This window comes from Trachurus japonicus, chromosome 18, assembly GCF_045865225.1.
Source record: "Trachurus japonicus isolate A0001 chromosome 18, Traja_1.0".
Taxonomy (NCBI): Eukaryota; Metazoa; Chordata; class Actinopteri; order Carangiformes; family Carangidae; genus Trachurus; species Trachurus japonicus.
The window spans coordinates 2,055,545-2,067,830 of NC_140924.1; the positions used below are offsets into that span (position 1 = coordinate 2,055,545).

Below are 12,286 nucleotides of genomic sequence, written 5' to 3' on the forward strand. Positions count from 1 at the left end.
TAAGGTTTCTCAAAAGCAATTCTAGAAAAAAATGGTACAATTTCTCAAAAAAGTGGTAAAAAATTCTCAAAATATATAAATAAGGTGATTTACACTATGTAGAAATCTTAAAGGGACATTCTACTTATTTACAACATTTAGTCAGATCCTCCTCTCACCATAATCCAGTGGTTCCCAACCTTTTTTGGCTCATGACCCCAGTTTGACATCACAAATTTCAAAAGCAATTCTAGAAAAAAGTGGTACAATTTCTCAAAAAAGTGGTAAAAATTTCTCAAAATACATAAATAAATAAAAGTTCTAACTTTCTACAAATAAATGGTAAAATTTCAACAAAAGTTGGGGGCCCCCATGAATCCTGTCAAGGAGGACTTATATCCTGTATCAGATGTATTTTTATTTTTTAACATTAAATTGAATTAGTGATACTGTGAACATTGATAAGTTGTAGTAACCCTGCACTGCAAAAACTCAAAATCTTTCCAAGAATATTTGTCAAAGTGTCTCATTTCTAGTCCACTATCAGATTTTTCTACTTATTTCACGTGAAAATATGCGTGAAAGAAGTAAAAAGTGTCTAGAAACAAGCTACTTTTTATGTGATGAGTCTTATTTTAAGTAGAATGAGATTTGTTTTGACTAGAAATTAGACATTTTGACTAGAAATAAGACAAATATTCTTGGTAAGATATTTGAGTTTTTGTAGTGTAGTGTGTAATTGAAATATACTACAACAGTAGAAATAACCACACACACACACATAAACACACACACGGAGGCTGTTGTAATAAACATGTGGGAGTTTTTATTTTGCTGTGCTGTGATTGGCCACAGGTGCATCTCCACGGTGACGTATATAACACTGGTTCCTGCCTGTGTGCAGTCAGCCCAGGTCTGAACACAACGTTCAACACTAGTTTGCTACGTTGTCTTTTAAAAACTTTAAACACTTTATTTTTCCCTGTTGGACGCCTGGAAAGGCTCAAAGGTGATTAAAAAAAAACTAAAGAAGCTAAAAACAGCGGCTGTTTTCTTGAGTTGGCACGAAGGAGGAGTGGTCGAGGAGTCGGGGGTCAGAGGTCAGGAATGGATGGGATGGGGGGTGGGCACAGGAGAGGTGTCGGCCATCTTGTATCAGTAACCTGCCTTTTTCAGGTAATCAACCATAGTGTACACAGCGGAGGCCAGCTGGCCGCCGTTAGCCTCCTTAGTGCCTTTAGCGATGACGAGAGCTGTGGAGACAGAGGAGAGACATGTTATTATAGATTTACAGGGGACATATTATGCAAAACTCACTTTTTCATTGCTTTAGTATGTGTATTTGCATATCCAGAGTGCCTCTTCACCCCTTAAAAGGTAAGTTTTGACAACTACGTCAACATTTTATAAACTGCCATAGTCAGAAAATGTGTCGCTTAAAGCAGAAGTAAGCGATCCGGTGGTTTTGGCTAATGCTGCGTTCCAGGCAGGCGTTTGAAACTGTAAATTACAGCTTCAAGTCACGAATTACGACTTTGTAGCGTTCCAGCCAACCCACTCGTGTTTTTCCGACCTGTTTTACCTGTGAAAGTCACTATAACGGCCACTCGTAACTTCTGACCCGTGAACTCGTACCAGATCGAACTGGTACCACTTCACAGGTCGGAAAAACACCAGTTACGAGTTGCCTTGAACGCACCATAACAGTCCTCGTCCCTACGTCACCACATTCAGGCGCATCCCTTGGCTGCACACACAGAGAGGACTGCCCCTTTATGCCGTTCTCTCTCCTCATTGGATAAAGGTTGTAGGATACAAGGAAAGTTTTCTCCTGGGCTCAGAGCAGAGCAGAGTGACTGACAGACCCGTGTTTCAGACCAAACACTCTATAGAAGTGATTGCTGTCGGAAGATACAACTATTTAAGACTTAGATTAACACAAATATATCACTTACTTCTGCTTGAACAAACCGTTTTAATTTTTTTAACCGTTTGATTTGAACATTCAAGCCCTCGCTCCCGTGGTTACCATGGTTTCCTCAGCTACCGGAGCGAAGCTTCTAAACCGACCGATTGTCTTATTTCTTGTCAAAATGTCTCATTTCTAGTCAAAACTAATCTCTTTCCACTTAAAATAAGACTCGTCACCTAAAAATTAACTTGTTTTTAGATCATTTTTACTTCTTTCAAACTAATTTTCACTTGAAATAAGTAGAAAAATCTGCCAGTGAAAGCAAGTTTTTTGTGTTTGTAATAAGAAAGAAAAACTTGCTCCACTATCAGATTTTTCTACTTATTTCAAGTGAAAATCTGCTTGAAAGAAGTAAAAAGTGTCTAGAAACAAGCTGCTTTTTAATGTGATGAGTCTTATTTTAAGTAGAATGAGATTTGTTTTGACTAGAAATAAGACAAAGATTCTTGGTAAGAGTTTGAGTTTTTGCAGTGTGTGTAGAGAACCCAGCTGTGCTCAATCTTTTGGTTTTTCTGACCAAAGCATGTTACTAACATGACTTTTAGACATCAAGGTACCATGTCAAGAAGCAGAAATGAGCTGAATATGTCCCCTTTAAAAGGTTCATTCGTTTTATTCTTATTTAGGTTTTCAGTTTGCTTTTTTATTTCAGTTTAGTTTTAGTGAATTCAACAAATTATCTGACAAACCACAAGACCGAACTTATTTACGATTATCGATTGCTACTGATCGATGAGTGTTGCAGCTTCACCTTTGGTGCTCTTGCCGACACACACGTTGTAGGAATTGCCCTCGGCGTCGGCCGCCGACTTGAGGTCCATGGTGCACATATTTTCGTCGTCCATGTTGTTGCGGAGCATCCGGCACTTCAGGCCGGCGATGAAGGGGCCGCTCTGGGCGAAGTCCGTCCTTTTGGCGGCCAGACGCTTGATCTCGGCCGCCTGGAGCAGAAAAACATGACAATGAATGTAAAACATGGTCATGTGGCTTTTACCGATAGAAAAAGAGTGAAGCCTTCAAATGTCACGATTATTGTCAGAGAAATCATCACAGTATTACGATTATTATACATTAATATAGGGCTGCAACTAACGATTATTTTCATTATCGATTTATCTGGTGATTATTTAAACGATTACAGTAATTGATTAGTAGTTTGGTCAATAAAATGTTGAAAAATGTCTAAAAACATCAGTCAGTGTTTCTCAAACCACCAGACATCGTCGTCCTCAAATGTCTTGTTTTGTCCACAAACCAAAGAGAGACTCAGTTTATCGTCATAAAGGAACAAAGAAACCAGAAATATTCACATTGAAGAAGCTGCAATCAGAGAATCTGGACTTGTTTTTTCTTATGTAAAAAAACTACTGAAACTGATTATTAGATTATCAGAATAGTTGACGATTAATTTAATAATCAATTCATTGTTTGATTAATCGATTAATTGTTGCAGCTCTACATTAATTGATTTCACAACATTAATGATGAATGTGTAAAAAATATATAGTAGTAGTATAGTAGTCAAATATAGTAAAAATATAATTGCATTACTTGTTATTTACACACAATATTCAAGTCATTGATTGTCAACTACACCAAATGTTTAAGTTTATTTTAATTGTTTTTATTACAAGGGATACTTTAACATTTAAATTCCTCCCAATTCAATGTTACATTTGGAAAATGACCTACTACTTAATTTAAACCATCTGTGCATTTACCTTTATTTTGGCGTTTATTTACCTCTATGACGGTCTGTAGTGACGTTTAATACCGCGGTTCATTGTGAAAAGAAACATCCCTGCTCACAACACATTGACTACAATTCTGAGAAGTGGGGGTGTGTGTCAGGTGGTGGTGGAGCCAGTAGGGGGCGCTACGGCAACACAGCTGGGAGAACATGTGGCAACCCTTTACTGTAATTTACAGACTGTTAATTAGGTGATAACGTCAAGAAATAGTCTACACTGCAAAAACTCTAATATCTTTCCAAGAATATTTGTCTTATTTCTAGTCAAAACAAATCTCATTCTACTTAAAATAAGACTCGTCACATAAAAAGCAGCTTGTTTCTAGACACTTTTTACTTCTTTCACACATATTTTCACGTGAAATAAGTAGAAAAATCTGATAGTGAGTGAAGTTTTTCTACAAGCACAAAAAACTTGCTTTCACTGGCAGATTTTTCTACTTATTTCAAGTGAAAATCTGTTTGAAACAAGTGAAAATGATCTAAAAACAAGTTCATTTTTAGGTGATGAGTCTTATTTTAAGTGGAAAGAGATTAGTTTTGACTAGAAATGAGACATTTTGACAAGAAATAAGACAAAAATTCTTGGAAAGATTTTGAGTTTTTGCAGTGTAGAAATCAGTCAGCTTCATAGAAGCGTCATTTTTTTAGGTAAAGGTCAAAGGTTACGCATGCTGCTTTTCATTTCTACACAATCGACCGTTATGTCTTGGCGATATCTTGGCATTATGACGCAACTATACTTGTTATGTTTTGGGTATTTTTTTTTTTACATTATCACGTAATTAATTGTTATTTCTAGGCTATTTCTTGACATTATGACACAATGAATTGTTCCTGACACGATCGCGCCATTTTAACGGCCTGTAAATTAAAGGGTTACTGCAAAATGTCTGTTGCATAACGAGCGCTCGCTGCAGGGAAGTGTTGGAGGAACTTGAAGCGTCGACTCTCTCTCTCGGCTCTTGGTGTGACTGACCGCAGCAGTTTCTGTTCTGGGCGGGCGGAAGAGCCGGTCGTTACAGAGACTCAGACTCAGACTCAGAGGCCTTTGATACAACAGATCAATCAATCATTTGATCGATCGATTGATTGATTGATTGATTGATTGATTGATCGATCAGGAGGCCTAAAGGTGTCTGGAACGAGCTGCAGCAGGAAACAGCGAAGAAGGAGAAAGAAAGAAAGAAAGAAAGAAAGAAAGAAAGAAAGAAAGGAAGGAGAGGAAAAGAATGTGTATGGAGGACAAGTCAAGACATGACGCACACACACACACACACACACACACACACACTAGGTTTTTAGAGTCTGGTTCTCAAACCTTCAAAGGTTCAGTTCGAGGGAACCGTGTGTGTGTGTGTGTGTGTGTGTGTGTGTGTGTGTGTGTGTGTGTGTGTTACCCCCCCCCCCACCCCTCCCTCCCTCCCTCCTCAGCGTTTCAGAGTGTGAAAGAGAGAAAAGGAGAAGTGAACGTCTCCACTTCCTGTCCCTGCTGCTGTTTTCAGCATCATGTCCTTATAAGGCAGTCGATCGAACCGAGGCAGGAAACCACGGCAACGCCCGGAAGTGATGCGTACGTACAACCATCACTTGGCTCAGTGGAGAACAAGAAGAGCTAAAGTAAAACCATCATCGTCAAAAAACAACCGATATGAACATGTTGGCGGTTTCTGACTGACAGCCAATCAGCTTCCAGATCCCCGTGACATCACACCCCGCCCGCCTGCCATTTTCTCTGCAGTCGCACAAACTAAACTTACACACAATTAACACAATTAACACACACGCACACACACACACACACTCGGCAACATGTCAAAGCTGTGTTTTAGTAGCAGACCGGAAACCAAACGAACCGGCCAATGAGGCGACGGCGCCCAGCGATGTCACAGGTCACACACACACACACACACACACACACACAGATGTTAAAGAAGCAAAGACAAGTTGAGCAGGACTGAGGAAGTGTGTGTGTGTGTGTGTGTGTGTGTGTGTGTCCTTACTGAGATGCCAGCGTAGTCAGGTGTCGACGCCCAGACCGACTCCGCATCAGGTTCGAACCCGCAGATGGCCGCTTGGTCCACAAACGGGTGACCTTTCAAGTTATCGATGTATCCTTGCCACGTCATCCTGATCAATAACCAATCACACGCACACACACAGACACACACACACAGACACACACACACACACAGACACACACAGACACACACACACAGACACACACAGACACACACACACAGTGATTAGTTACACATTGACAGCCACTAATGCGTCACAACAACCAAGAAGTCGACAGAAAGAAACAACAACAGAACTATACAATCAATCAATGAACCAATCAGCAGTCAGACTGAGTGTGTGTGTGTGTGTGTGTGTGTGTGTGAGAGAGAGAGAGAGGCGATGTCATGGTCTTACCTGTGCAGGTAGAGTCTCAGGTGTGAGGGACAGAGAGAGAGAGAGGGAGGGAGAGAATGCAGAAAGGAGGAAGAGAAGTGAACTTTTATAGACGAGGCCACGCCCACGCCTGCAGGACGCTTCCTGCTGCCGCAACCAGGAAGAGACGGAGAGAGAGCAGCCGATTGGTCGGAGCTGAGCGGAGGAAGAGACGGAGAGAGAGCAGCCGATTGGTCGGAGCTGAGCTGAGGAAGAGACGGAGAGAGAGCAGCCGATTGGTCGAAGCTGAGCTGAGCTAAACTGAACTGAACTGAGCTGCTGTCAGTAACTCAGACCTGGGGCCAGATTCACAAAACCTTCTTCACCCTAGAACACTAACGTTAAAAATAGTAACATCATCACTAACGCCGGGTATTTTTTACCCGATATAATATACCCATACAAAAATATTTCTCATCAAAGTATATTAAAATACAACAATACATGGCAAATTGAAGTACACTTCCTTAATTTTCCACTATACAATGTTTCACAAAATGAAAAAAAGGTATCATGGAGGACCCTATAAAAAAATGTCCAAAATTTGTGATTTTTTTTTAGTTTTTTTTTAACAAAAACGTCCTTAAAAAAAAAACTAATGGAGCTGAGACTTTGTCCTTCAGACCCATTTGTGGGACATTTGAGCCTTATTTGGTGGAGTTAAAAGAAAAAAGAAACATTTTCAGCATCACCAGAAACGGTCGCCAGATTTAATACATAAACACTAACGTCGGGTGAAATCCACCCGAACATGTGCCTGCTGAAAAAACTAGGGATGGGAGCAGGGAAACATGCCGACCTTCAATGACGTCAGTGAGCAGGATGAAGCTACAGGGACCCATGAAACTCAGACAACAGCAACATAATGAAAATGTTGAAAAATCACCGGACATTAGTGTTCTAGGGTTAAGAAAAAAATCTTCTTAAAGGAATAGTAGCATTTTTTTTAAAGTGTGGTTGTATGATCTCCAAATAGCCCCTAAGTACTTTAATTGCAGTAGAAGACTCTCTGCACTCCTCCCGTTAGCAACGCCAGCCCATAATAGCCCTGCCCAGAGATTTACAACATACAGTGTTGTGAACAGACCCAAAGAAACGGCCTATTTTCACGGCCTAAAAGAGGTTTTACGTGAAAAAAAAAAAACACAGTTCCATTGTTCGCTATAATATTTTTTCCCGCCCCTCAAAGTGCAGGAAAAACACAGTTTTTATTTGGACCTAACCAACTCATGTATCCCTCCGCCCAGGGTTAGCGCCCGCTGAAAAATTATATTATAGCGAACAATGGAACTGTGTATTTTTTTCACGTAAAACCTCTTTTAGGCCGTGAAAATAGGCTGTTTCTTTGGGTCTGTTCACAACACTGTATGTTGTAAATCTCTGGGCAGGGCTATTATGGGCTGGCGTTGCTAACGGGAGGAGTGCAGAGAGTCTTCTACTGCAATTAAAGCACTTAGGGGCTATTTGTAGATCATACAACCCCACTTTTAAAAAAATGATACTATCCCTTTAAAGTCCCACTCCCGCGACCCTTTTCGGCCATTTTAAAACCAGCTCATTAGCCATGCACATTAGCAATTCACCTCTGGGGGGTGGGCGGAGACTGCGCTGTTTTGCACCCGCCCAGCCACCTCCTCGCATCCCACCCCCCGCTTGCTGACAGCTGGACATTGTACAATTACAGATTCAGCGCATTTAGTGTAAAACTCCACACTGGGATTCGATCCCAGACTAGAGCATAGTCCTTGCTCACAGTGATAGCTGCTCTACCAGGTGAGCTATACCTATTATACCATGACAGCTACACCGAGCTGCCAAGCCTTTCACCTCTAAGCCAGATGAAGAACGGGGCGGCAGCTTGTAGCACTAGTGCCCTCCCCTGGAGCTGTGACACGTCAGCTCCAGTCTCCCTGAAACTGCCAGTTTGAGTCTGCCATTGGTTCACAGCAGTTTGAAGGCAGAAAAACTCAGAAATGCAATTTTGCACTTCCTTCTCTGCTGATAAGTGCTCTAACACAAGAAAAATGCCACAGGAACATGTGAAAAGCTCAAAAAACACGATTTTCACGGGAGTGGGTCTTTAAGTGTCATTTTTTTCTTAACTTCTGTCTTACGTAAGAAGAAAAAAGAGAAGAAGTCATATTCTCCAAAAAAGTTCTTGAGTATTTTCTCAACTTTGTTCTTAAGTTTCTTCTTTTAAGAAAAAACTTAAGAACAAATGGTATTCTTGAAATCAGAGTTCTCAAATTTGTTCTTTACTTTTTTCTTAACTTTAAGACAACCTTCACCTGTCTTAAAATCCCTACGGTGAATAGGTATAAGCCTCTAAAAATCACCTTTTTCAACAAATTTTAGACACGTTTAGACCAATGATTGATTGATTGATTGATTGATTGATGGTGGATGCAATGCAATGCAATGCAATGCAGTGATGTATTTCCTTAGGTAGGAAAAATAAGAAATGCTGCAGTGCATTGTGGGACTTGTTGTTGCAGCAGCAGCAGCAGGAGAATGTTGCTCCGAGTCACTGTTCTGCTGCTACACGCTGCATTCCTCACACACACACACACACACACACACACACACACACACACACACACACACACACACACACACACACACACACACACACACACACACACACATACTGACACACACACACACACATACCTGGGCGTGTTGAGGCCCGTGGACGAGGAGAGAGAGGGAGAAGCAGTGCGATATTCAGCTCACCACAGCATTACGACATCAGTACTCTTCAAGTACTACAACACTCCAGTACTAAACAAGTACACACTGCAAAAACTCAAAATCTTACCCGGAATATTTGTCTTATTTCTAGTCAAAAATGTCATTTCTAGTCCAAACAAGTCTTATTATACTTAAAAAGTAGCTTGTTTTTGGCACTTTTTTTTTTTTTTTTTTCAAGCCTATCTAAGTAGAAAAATCTGATAGTGGAGCAAGTTTTTCTTTCTTATTACAAACACAAAAAAACTTGCTTTCACTGGCAGATTTTTCTACTTATTTCATGTGAAAATTTGTTTGAAACAAGTGAAAATGATCTAAAAACAAGTTAATTTTTAGGTGATGAGTCTTATTTTAAGTGGAAAGAGATTAGTTTTGACTAGAAATTAGACATTTTTGACAAGAAATAAGACAAATATTCTTGGGAAGATTTTGAGTTTTTACAGTGCAGAGTCAGACAGTAGTATTGATATTAATTTACTTCATTCAAAGCGTAAAATCAACAACGGTCTCAATACACTTTACCAAATCAGTTGCTGTCAGAGGATGAGGCCAGACCATTTAATGCCTTATGGGTTAGAAGAAGGGTCATAGATGCTTAGACAGGAGGTCAATGACCACTTGGCAAGTGGGTTTGCACTTCTTTTATGGGTGATGAGTGAGTTTTAACTGCAGTATTAGCAGTAGTACTTGTATGAGCAGTAGTGTTAGTTGTGCGACCGATGTTTTGTGGGTTTCGAAACCCGGGTCTCCTGCACCGCGGGACGACGATGCTAACCGTTTCGCCAAGAGGTCAATGACCACTAGGCAAGTGGGTTTGCATGTCTTTTGTTTGAGCAGTAGTGTTAGTTTGCAGTATTAGAAGTAGCCTACAGACGATAGTATGAGCAGCAGTAGTGTTAGTTGCAGTATTAGCAGTAGTACTTGCTGTACAGACGGTAGGATGTCAATGACCACTAGGCAAGTGGGTTTGCACGTCTTTTATGGGTGACTGAGTTTAACTTCAGAACCGCTAACCGCCACACGTCGTCACTTCTCCTCACTGGTACCTAATGACTGTGGCTATACACTGCAAAAACTCAAAATCTTTCCAAGAATATTTGTCTTATTTCTTGTCAAAATGTCTCATTTCTAGTCAAAACAAATCTCATTCTACTTAAAATAAGACTCATCACATAAAAAATAGCTTGTATTTAGACACTTTTTACTTCTTTCAAGCAGATTTTCACTAGAAATAATGTGATAATGGGGCAAGTTTTTCTTTCTTATTACAAACACAAAAAACTTGCTTTCACTGGCAGATTTTTCTACTTATTTCAAGTGAAAATTTGTTTGAAACAAGTGAAAATGATCTAAAAACAAGTTAATTTTTAGGTTTTTTTAAGACAAATATTCTTGGGAAGATTTTGAGTTTTTACAGTGCAGAGTCAGACAGTAGTATTGATATTAATTTACTTCATTCAAAGCGTAAAATCAACAACGGTCTCAATACACTTTACCAAATCAGTTGCTGTCAGAGGATGAGGCCAGACCATTTAATGCCTTATGGGTTAGAAGAAGGGTCATAGATGCTTAGACAGGAGGTCAATGACCACTTGGCAAGTGGGTTTGCACTTCTTTTATGGGTGATGAGTGAGTTTTAACTTCAGTATTAGCAGTAGTACTTGTATGAGCAGTAGTGTTGGTTGTGCGACCGATGTTTTGTGGGTTTTGAAACCCGGGTCCCGCGTTTCGCCAAGAGGTCAATGACCACTAGGCAAGTGGGTTTGCACGTCTTTTGTATGAGCAGTAGTGTTAGTTGCAGTATTAGAAGTAGCCTACAGACGATAGTATGAGCAGCAGTAGTGTTAGTTGCAGTATTAGCAGTAGTACTTGCTGTACAGACGGTAGGAGGTCAATGACCACTAGGCAAGTGGGTTTGCACGTCTTTTATGGGTGAGTGAGTTTAACTTCAGAACCGCTAACCGCCACACGTCGTCACTTCACCTCACTGGTACCTAATGACTGTGGCTATACACTGCAAAAACTCAAAATCTTTCCAAGAATATTTGTCTTATTTCTTGTCAAAATGTCTCATTTCTAGTCAAAACAAACCTCATTCTACTTAAAATAGCTTGTATTTAGACACTTTTTACTTCTTTCAAGCTGATTTTCACTAGAAATAATGTGATAATGGGGCAAGTTTTTCTTTCTTATTACAAGCACAAAAAAACTTGCTTTCACTGGCAGATTTTTCTACTTATTTCAAGTGAAAATTAGTTTGAAACAAGTGAAAATGATCTAAAAACAAGTAAATATTTAGGTGATGAGTCTTATTTTAAGTGGAAAGAGATTAGTTTTGACTAGAAATGAGACATTTTGACAAGAAATAAGACAAATATTCTTGGAAAGATTTTGGGTTTTTGCAGTGTACCTGCGGACCTCCATTACAGTTGTAGTATTAGCCGCAATACTTGCAGTAAAGACGGTAGTATGACTGCAGTACTTAAGGAGGGTTATATATCTGATAACTGCGTCTTCGCTGGGACACGGAGCGCTCTGATTGGACGGTGTGTGTGTGAAAGGTGTGTGTGTGTGTATGTGTGTGTCCTTCCCAGGGCTACACATACTAAATGACTGTACGATGCTTGTAGAGACTCGTCTGTCTGACTAGAGGGCCACCACACCTTGTCTTCTGGTACACACACACACACACACACACACACACACACACACACACACACGCACGCACACACACACACACACACACACACACACACACACACACACACACACACACACACACAGACTCACACTCTGTCTTCATCTTTGACAACAGGAAGTCGAAACTCAAACCAAACCTCATTCACACTTGTTAATTTTTCAGTTAAACTGCAGCTTGATGAGAACAGACAGTACTACAGACAGTACTACAGACACTACTACAGTACTACAGACACTACTACAGACAGTACACACATTTACACATAATAATGTAGACGACACAAAAAGACAAAAAGTGCTACAGTGCAAGAGAGCATAGGTACCAGATAGTAGCTATTGCATGACGCCCATTTGTGACTCCAACATGGCGGCCTGAACAGCGCCATGTTGGATTGGCCGGCTGAGAACCCGCCCACTGGCCTCGAAGCAGCTGTCCACGGAGCTGCTCGGACCTGTCACTCAACGTTTCCGCGCCCTAATTGGCCAGAGTTTTAACCTAATAACAGTAAAACAGCAGAGTTAAAAAAAAATCCCCCCCCCCTCAGAGTGTGTGCGGGGGTAGAAACTATCGATTGAGACGAAAAAACTAGGGCTGTCAAACGATTAATTTTTCTAATCGCGATTAATCGCATTTTTTCCATAGTTAACTCGCGATTAATCTCTATTAAAAATATTATATATGGCGCTTTGGACTTTCAACA

The 12,286-nt window shown here is 40.4% G+C and overlaps 1 protein-coding gene across 1 annotated transcript; it reads right to left on the minus strand.

Moving 5' to 3' along the window:
* Positions 1-788: 788 nt before the first annotated feature.
* LOC146968280 (profilin-2-like) lies at positions 789-6,257 on the minus strand. Its single transcript, XM_085760204.1, has 4 exons — positions 6,120-6,257; positions 5,705-5,831; positions 2,703-2,892; positions 789-1,232 (listed from the first exon to the last, which is right to left on the minus strand). Exons 2-4 carry the CDS (start codon positions 5,828-5,830, stop codon positions 1,135-1,137), a joined length of 414 nt encoding a protein of 137 aa, XP_085616330.1. The 5' UTR covers position 5,831; positions 6,120-6,257; the 3' UTR covers positions 789-1,134.
* Between the last annotated feature and the right edge of the window lie 6,029 nt (positions 6,258-12,286).